This window comes from Acinonyx jubatus, chromosome E4, assembly GCF_027475565.1.
Source record: "Acinonyx jubatus isolate Ajub_Pintada_27869175 chromosome E4, VMU_Ajub_asm_v1.0, whole genome shotgun sequence".
NCBI lineage: Eukaryota > Metazoa > Chordata > Mammalia > Carnivora > Felidae > Acinonyx > Acinonyx jubatus.
Window position 1 is genome coordinate 26,516,238 of NC_069395.1, and position 20,188 is coordinate 26,536,425.

The 20,188-nt window shown below is 44.9% G+C and overlaps 2 protein-coding genes across 9 annotated transcripts in view; one reads left to right on the top strand and one right to left on the bottom strand.

Annotated features, from left to right (window-relative positions):
• The window catches only part of SNRPE (small nuclear ribonucleoprotein polypeptide E), a 141,851-nt gene that overhangs the window by 17,985 nt on the left and 103,678 nt on the right, over window positions 1–20,188 (bottom strand). For 7 of the 8 annotated variants that reach the window (XR_008293369.1, XM_053209781.1, XM_053209784.1 and 4 more), the window contains one exon: window positions 593–724. The exons of the other annotated variant lie outside the window; for it this stretch is intronic. Coding sequence is in view for 6 of the 7 variants with exons in the window: in XM_053209781.1 (XP_053065756.1) it covers window positions 593–724 (132 nt within the window). In the remaining variant the exon portion in view is untranslated. The remainder of the gene's footprint in view (window positions 1–592; window positions 725–20,188) is intronic. 8 annotated transcript variants of the gene reach the window in all.
• On the top strand, window positions 8,559–8,947 carry LOC106972870 (40S ribosomal protein S27-like). The gene has a single exon (XM_015069890.3). It carries the CDS (start codon window positions 8,743–8,745, stop codon window positions 8,899–8,901), a length of 159 nt encoding a protein of 52 aa, XP_014925376.2. The 5' UTR covers window positions 8,559–8,742; the 3' UTR covers window positions 8,902–8,947.

The window sequence follows — 20,188 nt, forward strand, 5'->3', positions numbered from 1 at the left end:
CTCAATTCTCCTACCCTTGATGGTGGGCTAGCCTGAATGACTCTATTCTCAGAAATGGAATCAAGCAAAGTGGTAATGTGTAAATGTAGTCATAAAAGGTCATATTTTAGGTCATAAAAGGACTATACATTCCTCCACTTTCTGAAAATAATAAAGGAAGGAAGTTATGCCATATTGTGGGGACACACAAACAGCCTACAGAGACATCCACATGATGAGTGGTTGAGGCTTGCAGCTGAGGACCAGAGAAGAACTTCGGCCACCTGCCAAAAGCCATCTGAATGAGCCATTTTGGTAAATCCCCAGCACTACGCAAGCCTTCAGATGACCACAGCTTGGCCAGCGTCCCGACTGCAACTACATGAGAGCCTCTGGACAAATCCACCCAGCTCAGATGCTCTGGAATTCTTGACCTACAGAAACCCTGAGATCATAAATATTTGTTGTCTCAGGTGACTAAAGTTTTGGTGTAATTTGTTATACGACAGGTATAACTAATACAACAAGGAAATAAGTGTTTCAAGGAAAGCGTGATCAATGGCCATGCAGCTTAGAAGTCGAATGGAATTTAGCAGAGTGTGTCCATGGTTACCTTCTGGGGTGTGCTGAGTCCTGTGGGACTGTTCCAGAGTTGATGAAGTCTAACAAAACTTTTGTAGGAGCTCCTTGGCCAGGATGAGGACAACTGAAGCTGGCCATCATTTGTTTTCTCACATATGAAATGCTGGAGGGGAAGAAAAGAAAGGGGCATGTGGGGCTTCTCTAGAATCAGTCCTCCCTTTTTAGACAATTTTGGCCCATACCAGTGTGAAAACTGGTATTTTTTTTTTTTAATGTTTATTTATTTATTTTGAAAGAGAGAGAGCAATCAGGGGAAGGGCAGAGAGAGAATCCCAAGCAGTTTCCATGCTGCCAGCATAGAGCCTGAGGTGGGGCTCGACCCCATGAACCAAACCATGAGATCATGACCTGAGCGGAAATCAAGAGCTGGACGTTCCACCGACTGAGCCACCCAGGTGTCCCAAGAGCCTTATGTGTTTTTTTTTAATTTAATTTTTTAAAATTTATATCCAAATTAGTTAGCATCTAATACAACGATTTCAGATTCCTTAGTGCCCCTTACCCATTTAGCCCATCCCCCCCCACACCCCCTCCAGTAACTGTTTGTTCTCCATATTTATGAGTCTCATGTTTGTCGCCCTCCCTGTTTTTATATTATTTTTGCTTCCCTTGCCTTATGTTCATCTGTTTTGTCTCTTAAAGTCCTCATATGAGTGAACTCATATGATGTTTGTCTTCCTCTGACTGACTAATTTCACTTAGCATAATACCCTCCAGTTCCATCCACAGAGTTGCAAATGGCAAGATTTCATTCTTTTTGATTGCCGAGTAATACTCATTGTATATATATACCACTTCTTCTTTATCCATTCATCCATCAATGGACATTGGGCTCTTTTCATACTTTGGCTACTGTTGATAGTGCTGCTGTAAACATGGGGGTGCATGTGTCCCTTAGAAACAGCACACCTGTATCCCGTGGATAAATGCCTAGTAGTGCAATTGCTGGGTCGTAGGGTAGTTCTATTTTTAGTTTTTTGAGGAACCTCCATACTGTTTTCCAGAGTGGCTGCACCAGCTTGCATTCCCAAGGAGGCTTATGTTTTTAGAAAGGCACTAATTACAAGTCCTTCCTGGGCCCTTGGCCAGAAGGCTTATGGAGAAAATCAAATAAATGAATATTCTTTGCTACTTCTCTGAATTCCTCTGAAGTCAGGACATCTGTTGATGCCTTTCTTATATTTAGTAAGTGATCAAAAGTGATTCGTGTGCTTTAGTCCATAATCACCTGACCACACAACTCTTGAGGGGGAAAATGTCCCAGGAATCTGACTTCAGTTTCCACTTCTCACCTAAAACTCATCTCTCAAAAATATCACAGAACCATGTGCCAGATCGACCAACCCTTTCTTGGTTGCATACTTTTTGACATAGATCAGCTAGTTTGGTGAGAGAATGAAGCTGTATACAATGAATTAACTTCTTTGCTGTGGTTTTTTTTTTTTTTTTTTATTCTCAACCTAGGTATATTTTATTAAGCCATCTTTTTTTTTTTTTTTTCTTATGCATTCTCAAGACTGGCCTTTTCTATGCATGTATGTTTCATCTTATTTATTTATTTATTTATTTATTTATTTATTTATTTTTAAATTTATATCCAAATTGGTTAACATATAGTGCAACAGTGATTTCGGGAGGAGATTCCATAATGCCCCTTGCCCATTTAGCCCATCCCCCCTCCCACAACCCCTCCAGGAACCCTCAGTTTGTTCTCCATATTTAAGAGTCTCTTATGTTTTGTCCCCCTCCCTGTTTTTATATTATTTTTGCTCCCCTTGCCTTATGTGCATCTGGTTTGTCTCTTAAAATCCTCAGATGAGTGAAGTCATATGATGTTTGTCTTTCTCTAATTTCGCTTAGCATAATACCCTCCAGTTCCATCCACAGAGTCGGAAATGGCAAGATTTCATTCTTTTTTGATTGCCGAGTAATACTCTATTGTATATATATATATACCACATCTTCTTTATCCATTCATCCATCGATGGACATGTGGGCTCTTTCCATACTTTGGCTGTTGTCGATAGTGCTGCAATAAACACGGGGGTGCATGTGTCCCTTCGAAACAGCACACTGGTTCCCGTGGATAAATGCCTAGTAGTGTAACTGCTGGGTACTAGTTATGTACCATTTTGGGGCAGAATTGAGAAAACAGTAACTCAGATAACTTCCGGTGTTCTGCGGCTCAGAGGAGGAACCCTCGTTGAGAAAGACACTCACAAGCATGTGTTGGATTTCAGGGTTGCTTCAGCTTGAAGAATTCTGGCTAACTCAGCATGAGGCCACTGAGCTCCTGAATAGGCTGCTCCATATTTAGACACTTACTATGGTGGCTCGTTTACTTGTTTCTTATGTTTTATTCACTTGTATCATTTTAGCTTTTGGTCCCTTTAATCATTCAGTCTTCGATTTGAAGTGATTTGGCACAATTCAATTGTTCGTAATGTGCTTTGTCTTTTCTTACTATTTTATACCTCTTTTTTTTTCATTTAAAGTGCTTGTTCTCAATGATTGTTTTTTTTAATTTTTTTTTTTTTAACATTGATTTATTATTGAGAGACAGAGAGACAGAGCATGAGCAGGGGAGGGGCAGAGAGAGGAGGAGACACAGAATCCGAAGCAGGCTCCAGGCTATCAGCACAGAGCCCGACACGGGGCCTGAACTCACAAGCCGCGAGATCATGACCTGAGCTGAAGTCAGACGCTCAACCGACTGAGCCACCCAGGCGCCCCCCAATGATTTTTTTTGTTACTCTTTATCACTTTTAGTTTTATGGTTGCCCTCTTTTTATCTCATCTTTTATTACAGTTTCAATTTTCTGTTTATTTTTATTTTTCTCTATCTCTTTAATAATTGCTTAAAAAAATTTTTTTTAATGTTTATTTATTTTTGAGAGAGAGAGAGAGACAGAGTGTGAGTGGGGGGAAGAGCAGACACAGAGGGAGACACAGAACCCAAAGCAGGCTCCAGGCTCTGAGCTGTCACCACAGAGCCCGACACTGGGCTTGACCCCATGAACCGTGAGATCATGACCTGAGCTGAAGTCGGACGCTTAACTGACTGAGCCACCCAGGTGCCCCATCTTTATTAATTGCTTTTTAAAAAATAATTTCTTTTCTGTTAGTTACTAATTGGGAGTCATAAGCACACCCCTAGGGTGAGCCATGCTATATGTGATCCATACCAGAAGCTAAGGAGGACAGAGGATTCTTCCCTCTAGGTCACCTTTCTAGGTCCCTTTAAGGATACCACATTCCCTTCCTGTTTCAAAAAGTTGTAACCTGATTGATATGGGAGACCCAGCATCCAGAAGATCCCCCAAGATCAAGTGCGATGGCCGCTGACATTTCCATCCCCCAGAGTACACGTCCCTATAATCAATCCTCTGTGCTTAAGTGAGGTGGGACCCCAGCATAGGCTGGATTTCACTTTCAAGATTAGGTTATGTTATCTGACAAAGGTGAAGGGATTCTGCCTATGTATTTAAGGTTCCGGATCAGCTGATGACTTTGAGTTCATCAAAAGGGAGATTATTCTGGATGGGCATGACCTAATTAAGTGAGCCCCCCACCCCCCCGCCTTTTTTTAGTTTATTTATTTATTTTGAGACAAGGTGTGCATGTGGGGGAAGGGGAGAGAGACAGAGAGAGAATCCCAAGCAGGCCCCCGTCAGCAGGGAGCCTGCTGGGAGGCTCAAACCCATAAACCTTGAGATCACGCCCTGAGCCGAGGTTGGGCGTTTGACTGAGCCACCCAAGTGCCCTTCAGTGAGCCATTAAAAGATACAGGGCCTGTCCTAGAGTCAGAGATTGGATGTATGAAACTGATTCCACTGCCGGCCTTGAGGAGGTCGGCTGCTCTGTTTCTTGTTTGTTTCTTGTGGCCATAACTTTTCTTTTTTCACTTTTTTAGTGACATCTGATGTTCACTGAAATTTTACAGTGTGCCAGCATCAGTCCAAGTTTTTTTTCACTGACCTATATATGAGTATAGTTGACACACGATGTCACATTGGTTCCAGCTGTACGACATCGTGGTTCCCCAACTACACGCGTTACACTGGGCTCATCACGAGTGCAGCTACCATCTGTCACCGTAGAAGGCTAGTGCAGTGTCATTCCCTGTGCTGGACCTTTCAGCCCAGTGGGCTTACTCATTCCATAACTGGAAGCCTGTACCTCCCTCTCCCCTCCTCCCATGTTGCCCATCTCCCCCACTCCCCTCTGCAACCACCAGTTTGCTCTCCGCGCTCACGGGGCAGGCTACTATGTTCAAGTGGCCTGTGAAGGCCACACGGCAAAGGGCCTGAGACCTAGCTGCTGACAGGAGTCCCCCGCTAACACCTAGCAAGGACACGGGGACGCTAGTCCTACAAGTGCAAGGAAGTGGACTCGGCCAACAACCCAAGTGAACTTGGAAATGGGCCTTTCTTTTTAAAAAAATTTTTTTTTCAACGTTTATTTATTTTGGGACAGAGAGAGACAGAGCATGAACGGGGGAGGGGCAGAGAGAGAGAGAGGGAGACACAGAATCGGAAACAGGCTCCAGGCTCTGAGCCATCAGCCCAGAGCCCGACGCGGGGCTCGAACTCACGGACCACGAGATCGTGACCTGGCTGAAGTCGGACGCTTAACCGACTGCGCCACCCAGGCGCCAGAAATGGGCCTTTCTGCAGGCGAGCCTCCAGATGAAAACAAACCAGCTGACCCTTTGATTTCTGTGTTGTGGCCCCATGAGCAGAGGATCTAAAACATGCCAGACTCCTGACCCGTGGAAGCTGTATGATAGCAACTGTGTGTTGTCTTAAGCCACTAGGCGTGTGGTCATTTGTTCCACGTGGGTAAAACCTAATGTGTCACGTGATATCATACTGATAACCTTCCCCAACTGCTGAGATGGAGCAGTTTGTTCCCATCGTAACGTCAAGGTTCTCGCTGAGGAGGTACAGCCTATCATCTCTATCCTCCTCTAAACCCTGTGGACACGGAGCAAACTCTCTGCACTCACCACCACCTATCAGGAAGGGGAGCTACAGTCGCTTAAGCGCCTGACTCTGGCTCAGGTCGTGATCTCGCAATTTGTGAGTTCGAGCCCACTGTCGGGCTCCGTGCTGAGAGCTCAGAGCCTGGAACCTGCTTCGGAATCTCTGTCTCCCCCTCTCTCTCTGCCCCTCCCTCACTCACCCTCAGTCACTCTCTCAAAAATAAATAAAACATTTTTTAAAAAGGCGGGGGGGAGCTACGTGCCAAGTTCCATTTGCAGAAAGATTTTTAACATAAAAATGGTTAAGGTTAACAAATAAAAGTATGGTGTCTTCAGCCTTCCAACAAGACTCCTTGGAAGGAAGGAAGGTAGAAGAACCCCTACTTTGTGTCACAATTATATCTTCCAAAAATGGGTCAAACGACATTGCCCATCCCATGTGATCTCATAAAGTGGCTTTGACACTCCTCCCGTTGAGAAGTGAGTCTACGCCCTCTTCCTTTGACACTGGGCAGACGTAGGACAGTAGTAACACTGTGACTTCCAAGCTAAGTCACCAGAACATTCATCCTGGAAGTTTTCAGCCACCATGAAAGCAGTCTGATTACCCTGAGGCCACCTGACATCAGCCCAAGCAGGAGACCACATGGAAAGGCACTGTGACTACATGAAGAGAGTGAGGTGCTTCACCAGCCCCAAACTCTTCAGATCCCCTACTTTTCCGGCTCTAGCCAGTTGACTACAACCATAGAAAAGATCCCAAGCCACAAGTGCCCAACAACTGGGAAAAATAAGCCCACTGACTCAATCAAAGGAGGGAGGCAGAGACTCAGAGCACATTGAAGCGAGGCTTTAATTGATGTTTTTGCAAGAGCGGGTGTCTGATGGACAGACACACTCGGAGAAGTTACAGCAGACAATTTATCTCCTAGTGTGCAAATCTCTCCCCGGCTCCTCATTGGCTAAGTACTACAGAGGCAAGTCCCTCCCTGGTTTCTCATTGGCTTAGTACTACAGAGGTTACAGCCTTATCGGGAAGTCGCCTATGCCCATAAGGCAAAAAGGGAGTCTGATTGGAACAAACATACATTCCCTGAGGTGACGCAGAAACTTTCAGTCCCTCCTCCCTTTCTTCTACGACACAAGCTCATTGCAAAGCCCACGAAAATAAGCCCGCGTAAAGGAGAGGGGAAGAAGAATAACCAGGAAGTGAAGTGTCTAAAGGTTTGGGATTCCACTGTCGGGGTGGGGGGTTTGTACATATTTCCAGCAGGTTGTAAATGTACTGTTAGCTGGACAGTACCGCTTTTCTTTAGTATTTCTGAAAATGAATCATTTCCCTTACTTCTCACACCAACCCCTTGCAAATTCCTGACCCACAGAAACAGCGAGAGAGAGAGCGAAGCTATGGCTGATGCTTTACGTCATTAAATTTCAGGGTGATTTGTTACTTTGTTAGGCAGCAACAGATAACCGGGACATTTTAGTTTCAAGTCCTTCCTTAGGTCAATCTGCCCCCTGCACAGTTCTGAGTCTTGACTGGCCTCCCTTCTACTCTTACCTACCCTGCCCCCATAACCCTGAGCAGAATTATGAAAGGTCCCCTTGGTGTGTCAATTGCCTCCAACCCCTTCCTTTGTTTTGAGATTGAGGAGAATTTGCCTAAAATTGGGATTATCCTCTAGTCTTGAGTCACCTGTGTTTTTGCTGGATTAACCAAGACACAAGAAGACCACATTTAAAAGTTATGCTCGCCATGGGGCACAGAAGGCATAAAAACAGGACACTGACCTCAAGGAATTTGCAATCTATTTAGTGTTTTTTAAAAGTCAAACAGGAGCGCCTGGGTGGCTCAGTCGGTTGAGCGTCCGACTTGGGCTTGAGTCATGATCTCATGGTCTGTGGGTTCGAGCCCCACGTCAGGCTCTGTGCTGACAGCTCGGAGTCTGGAACCTGCTTCGGATTCTGTATCTCCCTCTCTCTCTGCCCCTCCCCCGCTCATGCTCTCTCTCTCTCTCTCTCTCTCTCTCTCTCTCTCTGCCAAAAATAAATAAACATTAAAAACAACGATGCAGTCTCTGTTGAGAAAACCTCCGGGGCCCTATGTTGCTCAAAGTAGAATGATCATTTCATTTGTTACCCAAATCTAACAGTTTTGAAAGTGAAAGGGAACACTATTACTAATCACCTTGGGAAACCAGGCATAAACTGGCACTATCCTGGGCAAACCAGAACATGTGGTCCTCAGAGCCACAGGAACGTACTTCGGGAGAGCCATGAGAGCTCTTACTCATTGTCAAACGATAACTTTGGTTAAACCCAACCTCTTCTCCCACTCTGCACCTGTTCCCAGCAGCTGAACGTGGCTGGGAACCATACACAGCTATGCTGACTGCTCAGCTCTGAACCCATGCCCATTTATCACACGTGACTCTTGGTGCTACATAGCAAACATGCCATGTTTCCCGCTCTCCTGGACAACGCTTTCACCTCTCTCTCTCCTTCCTCCCAAACTCCAACGCGTCCTCCTTCATCCTCGCTCTGAGTCAAGGGCCCTACTCCATCCACCTCTCCGCTCCTGTGCCCATACGCTCTGCCTCCTCCGTGCTGTGTGGATACGCTGTCTGTGCTCCAGGATGAGGAAAACCCCTCTGCTCATACACTAGGTCTTATCTACTCTCACCCACTCAGGATTCTGCGCCCACAGTTCTCTTCTGTCTCTCCTGTTTCATCAGTGTTTCCCTTAGGAGGAACACGCTGCTATATATCCTGTTGTGATGTTTTTAAGGTTTATTTATTTATTTTTGAGAGAGAGCGCGAGCGAGCAGGGGAGGGGCAGAGAGAGGGAGGGAGAGAGAATCTCAAGCAAGCTCCATGCTGTCAGGCTGTCAGCATGGGGTCCGATTCAGGGCTCGATCTCACAAACCGTGAGATGAAATCAAGAGTCCCGTGTTTAACCAACTGAGCCACCCAGGTGCCACTATCTCCCGTCTTTAAAAAACCCTCTCTTGCCTTTCTGGCAGTGATGTCCTGCCCCCAACAACATACCGCTCACAAAGGACCTCCTGCGCCCATCCCCAGAAGAGGAGAAGAGGAAGCACAAGAAGTGCCTGGTCCAGAGCCCCAACTCCTCCTTCATGGACATGAAGTACTCAGCGTGCTACAAAATCACCACTGTCTTCAGCCACGCACCAACGGTGGTTTTGTGTGTGGGCTGCTCCACCGTCCTGTGCCAACTGAAAGGAGGAAAAGGAAGGCTTACACAAGGATGCTCCCTCAGACAGGAGCGGCAGTAAAAGTACCCTAAATCAACATGAGTGGGAAACTATCCCAACAAACTGATTTTGGACACAAAATAATAAATAATAATAATAATAAAGTAAAAACCCTCTCTTGATTCCATTTTCCCCTCCAGTTATGACCCCAACTCATTCCCTCCCTTCACACAAGATTATTTGAAAGAATACTCAGTCTCCAATTTATCTCCTTTCGTACGACCTTCAATCCACCCCCGTGAGGGTTTTGCCTCCACCACTCCACCAAAACCGTTCTGGCCATGTAGCAAACGAGCTCCACATGCCACATCAGGGGACCGTTCCCATCCTGTCAGCAGCATCTGACAAAGAGCATCTTCTAAGACTTCCTTGAAAGACGTTTTCCCTTGGCTTATAGGGTACTACGCTTACCTGGCCTGATTCCCGCCTTTCTGGCCACTCTTTCATAGTCTTCTTTGCGACACCTCCATCCTAAACGTTGGGGTGCTCTGAGATACTCAGTTTTCTATCCATATTCACTCCTTTGGGGATTTTATTCAGCCTCACAGCTTTCAGTCCTATCTGTCTCTGGTGATTCTTCAACTCGTACCTCTAACCTTGATTACCCAATCGTCCGTCCAACATCTCCACCTGGATGTCTAACAGGCATTTCAAATTTAACGTGTCCAAAATTGAATGCCTGTGTTCGCCTTAACGCTGATCCTTCTTCGGTGTTACCAAACATAGACAGATGGCAACTCCATTCTTCCAGCTACATGAACAAAAAACTTTAGTGTTATCTTTGACTCCTCTTCCTCTTATGCCCCACAGCCAACCCATGAGCAAGTCCGGAGTATTCTACCTTCCAAATGTTTCCAGATTCAGACCACCATCATCTCTCACCTCCCAACCATCGCCTCTTACCACTATCTCTCACCTCCCAACTTACCTTCCTGCTCCTGCTCTTGCTTCCCTCTCGTCTTGTCTATTCTCATCCGTTAAATCCTAAGTCAGATCATGTCACTTCTCTCCTCAAAAGTCGTATTTCACTCCGGGTGAAGAGGAAAGCATTCCCCTTCCCTGTCACCTCTTTGACCTCTTCTCTTCCTTTCCCTCTCGTTCACTCCGCTGCAGCTCGTTGAGCCCTGCTGTCCTTCCAACACACCAGGCCTGTGTTTTTGTTCATGCTGTTTCGCCCACATAGGACGACCTTCCCCCAGATATCCTTATGGCTACCTCCCTCATTTCCTTCGAGGGTTAATCCAAAGGTCATTTTCTTAATGAAGACTTCCTTGGTCACTATCAGAGTCAGTATCCAAAATGTCCCCTAATGATTGTCTCTTGATCCCCATACTCCCATGTTTTCCCGTCATCCCTTCCCATATCGTACTAGAGCTCGTTTGTGTGGCAGCAGAAGGGATGATATGCCACTTCTGAGGTTAGGTTATAAAAGCCTGCAACTTGCACCTTGGGCATGCCATCTCTTTTTCTCGAGTCATTCTCTCTAGGTAAAGCGAGCTGCCATGTCATGAGCAGTCCTATGGAGACAGGCGAGGAACTGAGGTCTCTTGCCAAGAGCCGTGTAGGTTGAGCATGGAAACTGATAGCCCATGCCTTGACTGTGATTTCATGAAAGACCCTGAGCCAGAATCACTGCTTAAGCTCCTCTTGTCCTTCTTACCCTCAGAAGCTGTGTGAGACAGTAAATGTTTATTGTCTTTGGCTGTAGAGTTTGGAGATAATTTGTTATACAGCAATAAATGATATTGACAACATGTCCAAACCCAGCCCCTGAGATATTATATCGACTTTCCTGTTTTATTTTTTTTCTTCTTAGCATTGATTACTATCTAGGATCTCTCTCTCTTTTTTAATGTTTTTATTTATTTTTTCAGAGAGAGGGTGCAAGTGGGGAAGGGGCGGAGGGAGAGGGGGACAGAGGATCTGAAGTGGGCTCTGCGCTGACAGGCTGACAGTAGCTAGCCTGACATGGGGCTTGAACTCACAAACCATGAAATCATGACCTGAGCTGAAGTCGGACACTCAACCAACTGAGCCATCCAGGTGCCCCAGCATCCATTATTATCTAACATATGATATACATTTTTTTATTTACCTTGTGTTTGTCCCTCTCTTCAGCTAGGATGTAAACCCGCAGGGATTTTTGCCCCTTCTGTTCACTGCCAAACTCCAGCGCCTACAACAAAGTCTGGCACGTAGTAGGCACCCAACAAATTTTTGTCAAATGAATGCATAAAAGAATGAATGGATGGGGCGCCTGGGTGGCGCAGTCGGTTAAGCGTCCGACTTCAGCCAGGTCACGATCTCGCGGTCCGTGAGTTCGAGCCCTGCGTCAGGCTCTGGGCTGCTGGCTCAGAGCCTGGAGCCTGTTTCCGATTCTGTGTCTCCCTCTCTCTCTGCCCCTCCCCCGTTCATGCTCTGTCTCTCTCTGTCCCAAAAGTAAATAAACGTTGAAAAAAAAAATTTAAAAGAATGAATGGATCTGACATCAGCTTTTAGTCTTAAATTCTCCTACATAAATTCAGTTATAATCCTAATCATTTACCCACAGTTTTCCCAGTATTATTTTTAGTACCCAAACCTGTATGGCCAGTTGTGCCGTAACACAACATATGCTACTAAAAATAACCACACTATACAAATGCCGTGCAATGAAAACCACGGGCTTAAGGGAAAAGTGAGGTTAGAAGGCACAATACCCAAACACTCTGTTAGTAACAACAATGAAAGAGAGGGGCCTGATAAAATGGTAGTACGGTTTATACATGTTAAATAGTTGAGAAATACGTAAACACCACAATAAATATAGCATTATACCTCAACGCAGATTTGAATTTTGCATATGGAAGTGGATGTTGGAAGGGGCACAAACTTCTGGGTTACTGTGAAGTGTTAAAGGGGGGTTATCTGAGATTGGAAAGAAAATGACACCAGATACCAAAGGGTATGGTTTGTAACACCGTGAACTTAGGTGGGGGCAGACATTTGAGGGGTGTGCTTGTCTACATTTTATGTATTCCCACCCTGCTTGGTTCAGCTGGGTGCGTTTTTCTCTGCCTAATGTTTTCCAGGGCAAAATCAAGCATAAGCAAATACAAGAATCACATCATGTTCAAATTGCTCCCTAATATATGAATCAGATTGGAACAAATTCATGTTTTCAAAACAAGCCTGACAGCAGAACCGACTGTATCTTTGTTTATAACATTGTCTAAGGTCATTCTTTCTCCTTTTTGCCTGGCCGATTGTGCCTTCACTTCAAGGTTTATTTTCCCTTGCCTCTGTTATTACCTGTATTGACTTTATCATCTTTGAACATTCTCAGGCTTCCTTCTCAATTCTATCTTATTGCTATCTTGATATCTTATCAGTTCACTCTACACTTGATTGTGTCTCTCTCTCCAGCTAGCTATAAACTACTTGAGGGCAGGGGTAGCCTCCAACTCACTGTGTCCATTTGCTCATCTTCCAGTACTCATCCTAGGACTGCGTCTCGCATACAATGGACGTTGGAAAACTCTGTTGGTTTGATCTCAAGGCAGGACTACATGAGGCCTTTTCCATCTCATAGCTTGATACCTAATGAAAGCAGTACAGTCACTTCCGGAGAAAACTCAAACCAAGATTGAGTATGAGAAACCAAAGCCTAAGATCAAAGATGAATGTGTTAAGTCGGTAGCGAATCCCAAGAAAGGGGCAGTGTTCAATGACTACCACTTGGCTGGTTTGATCAGGGATTTAATCCTAGAATGCCTGAGTCTTCAACAGAATTTTGAAGAAAAGAAAGGTAATTTTGACTCCGAATTTAAAATGTCTTACCTAGAAGGAAAGGAGTCCTTGATACTGGATACCTAAATTAATACCTCCCGAAAAGTGAAGGATGGGTTGAGATTACATTTCTCTCCAAAGATAGCAGGCAAGGCCCCAGAATGGGTGATGAGAGTGATCTAAGTATCAAAGATTAGGCCTTGGGGAAGGGAGTGGGGTGACTTTGGTGCTTCACTGACGGGGCACAGATTTAAAAAGCAAAAATGGGTCAGGCCACATCATTGCTCATTCTAGAGGCATCATTCAGATGGCAGTTTCTGGGGACGTTCTTTCTTTTCTTTTCTTTTTTAGTTTATTCAAGTAGTCTCTACATCCAATGTGTGGTTCGAACTCACAACTCTGAGATCAAGAGTCCACATGCTTTTCTGACGGGGGCAGCCAGGCACCCCTCTGTGAACTTTCTCTATGCCAACTGGAAATGAGTCTTTCAAAGGGAGACTGACAATCCACCTGCATCCAAGTATGCCTCAGGATAGGGGAGGATATGAGGACAGGGAGTAGTACAGATAGTGCATAATGCTAGAACTCATTCTAGGGGTCTAAGTAGGGTATATGGCCCAAACAATCAAAACCCTGCATTATTAACTCAAAATTAAGATCTCAAGCTTACAGTTATTTATATGTGCCTTACCCATTCATCAGCAGAAGCTGAAATCTCTCCTTCACCTCTACAACTCAGAAGGCTCTTTCTCAGGGGGTCAACCTCCCCTCGTCTTCTTAAGGAGCCCAGGGGCCCTTGCGTTTCCCTAAAGTGGAGGAGGAAAACTGTTTTCCCTCTACCCATATTAGGTTTATTGTAGGGGCCCTGTAAATTAGGCCGGTAGAAGACAGATTAACAAAACAAAAACGGAAGTTTATTAACATGTGCCTTGAGCATACGCACAGGAGTACCCAATGATGAGTAATTCAAAGAGGTGGTTAGGACTTGGGTTTATACAGCAGCTTAAAAATAAATTTTTAGGGAAGTGCCGAGAGAAAGGAAAAGGACTTTGAGTTTCTAAGGCAGCAGTTGGTGGGAAGGTCAATATGTGAGAGAACTAATGGCTGATAAAGTTTCAGTAAAGTTTGTTAAATAGGTTGCTCTGGTGCCATCTCTGGGCTGATAAGGGTCTAGAGTTGTCTCCAGTCATTGACCTCTGTTCTTCCTGGTAGAGCAGGGAGGGGGGACACCTTTACAAATTTATGTCCTGCTTTTAGGCAAACAAGGGGAAGTCGGAGCTTTTCTCGTGTCTGCTTCTTCTCACTTGCCTTCAGCTCAATGTAATCCTTTGCCAACATGCCATATTTTAGGGTAGCATATTCTGCTACCTACCTTCATTAACATTCTGTGAGTAGGCTCCCCAAGTCCCCATCCTAGCTCATGTCTGCAATAACTTAATTTCTACTTTATTGAACTTCCTTGGGAACTCTGAGCCATTGCCCAGCACTAGCTGCCTGGATCCAATAGGATTATTCTCAGATTCTGGGAAACAGTGCCACCCTTTGTGCCCACACCTTGTATTCGCCAGGGGACCTTCCCATATATCAGAGGCAGCTGGTGGAGGACAATTAGGTCACGTCAGGAGGCACACATGAACATGCCAGAGGGGTGGGACAGCATGTAAGGCTCTCGTTGTCCCAAGTCTTGTCCAATGGCTGTGCCATGTGGATCAGGAGAGCTAAGAATATGGCTGCTGCTGTGGCTACTATGGCTTGCTGGGTGCTGAAAAAACACAATAATGCCTCTGTCCCTGTCCTCTGTTGCCAGAACTTGGAACTAATTACAAATATACTCAATGGTAGTCCATCCCAAACCTTAATATTTTTTCTCTCCTCTGCCCTCCCCTAACCTGGGGAGTGCAGGTGGAGGATAATCTGAGATAAATGGCCTAGGAGGAGTCAGGAGGAAACTTCTGAAAAGCTGATTTTCCAGTTTGGCTGGCCAGTAGGTTGCCAGCCACAGACACCCTACCCTCCTCCCAGACACTGCCCACAGATCAGAAATTACACCGCTGTTCATTTCACTGAAGGGAATTTGACAGGTTTGATAACGAAAGACAGTCAAATCAACCCTGCAATGGTTTATAAATATGTACAGATTAGTTGAATACTTGGGAGTCATGATGATCTTTATAGAAGATGATGAAATTGAACATATTAGGATGAAAACAGCCACGTGAATGATGCTTTTTATAAGTAAGCTCCAACAAAGGTATTTTTGGTTTTTTTCCTAACCTCTGGGAAACAATTTTATAATTGTAATTGTAAAATGTTGCCTCTTCATTTATAACATTCCCCCCTACAACTGGGAAGATGTCTCAACAACAGTACCAAAACCTTTCAGTCCGAGAAAAGAGTCTTGAATTGGTATAACCATGATGGTGTTGAGTGCCCATTTCTACCTGGGAATGGCTTGGAGTTCTAGGGCAGGCAGCAGCTCCCTGGTTTGCACCAAGGACATCAGAAGAATAATGAGATTCTGTGTCCTGGGCTCTGAGGCCCTTCCAGAGCCCTTCAGTCCACCCTCTGGAGGCCTAGAGACCTCTCCTCGTCTCCTATCATTAGAGATTGTGTTAGTCAGCTCAGGTTACCATAACAAAGAATGGGTTAGCTTGGGCTGCCATAACAAAATACCATAGACGGGGTGGCTTAAATACTAGAAATTTATTTCTCACAGTTCTGGAGGCTGGGATGTTCCAGATCAAGGTCCAACAGGGTCAGTTTCTGGTAAGAGCTCTCTTCCTGCATTATAGATGGCTGCCTTCCCATTGTTTCCTCACACCATGGGGAGAAAGAGAGTTCTGGTGTCTCCTCTTACAGGGCACTAAACCTGTGAGGGCCTCCCGTTATGACCTCATTTAACCTTGATTACTTCCCTACTCCAAATACAGTCACATTGGGAGCTGGGGCTTCAGCATATTAATTTGGGCGGTGGACCCAATTTGGTCCATAGCATTCCATGCTTGCTCCCCACCAAATTCATGGCTTATTGCATGCAAAATACATTGATTCTATACCAATGAGCCCAAAAGTCTTACCTCATTCTAGTATTAACCCTGAAGTCTAAAGTCTCATCTAAATATCATCTAAATCAGGTATACATGTTTGAGGTATATTCATCCTGAGACAAAATTCCTCTTCAGCTGTGAACCTGTGACATCAGACAAATTAGGTACTTCCAAAATACAATGAGGGACAGGCATAGGCATTATAAGTAGGAGAAATTCAGGGCACCTGGGTGGCTTAGTCAGTTGAGCGTCTGACTTCAGCTCAGGTCATGATCTCAGTCTGTGAGTTCGAGCCCCATGTCGGGCTCTGTGCTGACAGCTTGGAGCCTGGAGCCTGCTTCGGATTCTGTGTCTCTCTCTCTCTCCCCCTCCCCTGCTCATGCTCTGTCTCTCTCTGTCTCAAAAATAAAGAAAAACATTAAAAAAATTTTTTTAAATAAATAATTGGGAGAAATCCAGAGGAAGGAATGGGTGATAAGTCCTAAGCAAGTCCAAAACCTAGCAAGCCAAATTCCATTAGATCTTAACTTGAGAATAATCTTCTTTGGGTCAATGCCGTGCCTTCTGGACTCCCACACCCAAGGCTTTAGTCAGAAGCTCTCTGGCCTGTTGAAACCAATGCAATGGACCCACCTTTTGAAACCAAGAAAGCAGCCCTGATAATCTCAATTACTTGAGGGGTTGTTTTTCCCTTTTCTTAAAGAATATCACACATTTGATAAATATCTCTATGGTCCTGTTCTGTAGTATCTAAAAAGTCCAACAGCTTTCCTTCATTTTGTTTTCTCTGTCCTCCTTAGTTCACACTGGCAGTGTCTTTGCTAGAATAATCACATCTCTATGCCTGGCTTCTGCTGAAGTGGCTGATTAAGTCCATGAGTTACAACTAGGATCTCACTCTCTCCCTTTAAGTTTATTTATTTTGAGAGAGAGAGAGAGAGCGAGCATAAGCAGGTGAGGGGCAGAGAGAAGGAGATACAGAATCCCAAGCAGGCTCTACACTGATGGTGCAGAGCCTGATGCAGAGCTTGAACTCATAAAACGTGAGATCATGATCTCAGCCAAGATCAAGAGCCAAACTCTTAACCAACTGAGCCACCCAGGTGCCCCCATCTAAGATCTCTTTATCAAATGGCTGTTTAGCCACACCCTTAGTGTTCTCTTCAGATCAAGTTTTCTCATTTTTTTTTTACAGTATGGATAGGCTGATAATTTTCCCAATCTTCAAGTTCTGGTTCCTTTTTGCCTAATAATTCCTTTTTCAATCCATCTTTCTCCTTTCATATTTTACTATAAGAGTCAACCATTTGGAATGAACCAAGCCATTCCTTCAATACTATGCTTGGAAATCCTCTCAGTTAAATATCCAATTTCATTGCTTGAAAGTTCCATCTTCCACAAAACACTAGAACATAGTTCAGCCAAATTCCTTCCACTTTATAACAAAGATCACTTTTCTTCCAGTTTATAGTAACGTGTTCCTCATTTCCATCTGAGACCTCACCAGAATCGCCCTTGACATCCATATTTCGAGCATGCATGTCAAAAATCTGCCAGCCTCTACCCAGTTCCCATTTCTAAAGCCACTTCCACATATTTGGGTATTTGTTAGAGAAGCACTCCCACTTCTAGGGTTCTCTAGAGAAACAGAACCATATTTTAAAGAAATTTATCGTAAGGAATTGGCTCACATGATTATAAGTCCCAAGAGCAAGTCAGCAAGCTAGAGACCCAGGAGAGCTGATGATGTAGTACCAGTCCAAGTCTCAAGGCCTGAGGACTGGGAGAGCCAATGCTGTAAGTTTCAGTCCAAAAGCTAGGAAGCTTGAGACCCAAGAAGAGCTGATGTTTCAGTTAGACTCCAAAGACAGAAGACCAATGTCTCAGCTCATCAGTTCGGCAGGCAAAATTCCCTCTTACCCAGCCTTTTTTGTTCTGTTTGGGTCTTCAGATGATTGGATGAGGCTCACCCACATTAAGGAAAGCAAACGTCTTTACTCAGTCTACCAACTCAAATATTAATCTCATTCAGAAACACTATCACAGACACATCCAGATTCATGTTTGACCTAATGTCTGGGTGTCCTTGTCCCACTCAAGTTGACCCATAAATTACCCATCACAGTGATCATCCAGGGAGGTTATAACAGGTGATTTAAACCTTTCTCTCAACAAGCTTTGAATGAGCATATGCTAAGTACAAGGTCCCACTCTTAAGTTCTTTGAATGTCAGTTTAATTCTGTTCAGTATTATTTGGTTCCAATTGTGGCACAGACTGTTACCACAGATGGTGAGCTTGCTTCTACAGAGATCTTGTAGATGCCCACTGAATGGCCAGGTTTAGCTCATACATTCTAGGCTATGGATAGCAATACCGTCAAGACATGGGCAGGAGTGTGGGGAGGCAGAAAAGAAGAAGCTATTGTAGATCAGTACTTCTCAAGGAATATATGAATTACTTGGGAGCTTGTTAAAATGCAAATTCTGGGGGCACCTGGGTGGCTTAGTTAGTAGAGCATCCAAACTCTTGATTTTGGCTCAGATCATTGATCTCCTCATTTGTGGGTTTGAGCCCCACGTGGGGCTCTGTGCTGACAGTGTGGGGCCTGCTTGGGATTCTCTCCCTCCTTCTCTCTCTGTCCCTCCTCCATGTGTGAGCTCTCTCTCTCTCTCTCTCATTCTCTCAAAATAAATTAAAAAACTAAAAAAAAAAATTCAGATTCTGATTCAGTAGCTTGGAGGTAGAACCTGGAGATTTTGCATTTCTAACAAATTCCCAAGTGATGTTAATGCTGCTGGCCCAGGGACCACACTTTGAGTAGCAAGGTGCTAGATGATCTGTAAGTTCCCTTCAGAGCCTTTAAATTTGGTCCAATTCAGCAAGTGTTCATTGAGAACCAATTAATTATGTGCCATGATACCATGAGGGGGCCAATCAAGGCATGAAATGTGCTTCCGTCCTTTAACGAGCTAATTGAGGAAGGTGGACAAAAGCCACAAGTCCCATAAGTTCAGCAATGGCTCAACCTTCTGGGTCAACCTCTGAGTGTCTAGTTTCTTAGGAAGGCATTCTCCTTGAAATTTTTATAACAGTGCTTTCCCAAGAAGTTTGGTCTCAATTTTTTTTTTTTTTTTTTGTAGAAGCCAGAGCCCTGAAGTGCAGTAGTTCAGCTGCCTAAAAAATTAACCTGAACAGAAAAATAAGAACAACAAAAAATCAGTTAGATGAAAAAGTATAAGGTTCTTCTTAAGCCCATGGGGGCAGCTGTAGTGGGTTACAACCCTGAGAAAATGAAGAGTGAAACAGGGTTGTGTACAAGGAGGCCTGAGAAAGGACACCTGTGGCCAAATAGTCCAGGATCAGAGCTCTTCTAGGATAGAACACGGGGGAGATACTTAATGGGGAAGGGCTACCACTGTAGATTGGGGTGTGCCCTCATGGGAATGGCCGTCGAGCCTGTACAAGGGTCCGTGCTACTCAATAGTCTCTTCCCAAACTAGGACTAGTGACCCTGATCTTTAGGTTCAACCTGGAGCAGCAGACGTAGGGCAGGGGGATGTTGGGAGCTGATCGAGGAACTGCTAATACTATATACGTAGATGGAAGAAAGCAATGGCTCTTGGGAGGTAGGGCAAAGAACACTTGCTGGCACAAAGAAAGGGGCAGAAGGCTGGCTAGGACCCCTTTTGGCCTTGGCTATTAAATGAAGAGCCACCCACAACAGGGAAACACTTGCTGAGCAGGCCTTTTTACAGTGAATAGCTTGGGCTAGTCTTGTGACCATTGGTGAAGACAGAATCCACTTCCCTGAACAATCCTCCTCATACACCCTAGTTCTGTAGCCCCTACTTGCCCAGTCCTAACTTCTTTTTCCCCTCCATGGAGGTCCTAGTAAGGTTGAGGGCAACTAGAAGGCCTGATTGAGACCTTCCCTGCCTTGGTCCACTTGGTCCCCTTCCAACACACACACACACACACACACACACACACACACACACCCCTAACCAGCCCAGTGACTTGAGCTCAGAATGGCTGGAGCTGGTGGGGGTTGGAAAAGGGGGAAGGGGGAGGGAAGGAAGAGGAGAATCAAACAGAAACCTTCTCATCTTTCTATCAGCAGCCATGCAAGGAATATTGTTCAGCATGGCACAAAAGCGGCACTGAAAATAGCTGCAGCCAGAGCAGGGCTGCCAAACACTGCCTGAGATAACGTCTACTTGGAGACACTGGTGTCTTTGTGGGGCTGTCAGTGTCCCTATTGTTCCTGAGCCTATTGCCTGGGGAATATTGTTCCCAGCTTTTGTCTCCCCCGGTTCACTTTTGTTTGCCTTTACTTACCATTTCATTCCTCGCTCCCTTTGTGCTCTCCCATCCCCTCCTTTGTCTCTCCCTCTCTAAGCCTGCCTGTGGCTGTGGATTGGTGCCCAGGGAGACAATAGGCCCTACCCCCTCTCGACCTATGGTCCCACCCTGAACCTCATACAACCACAG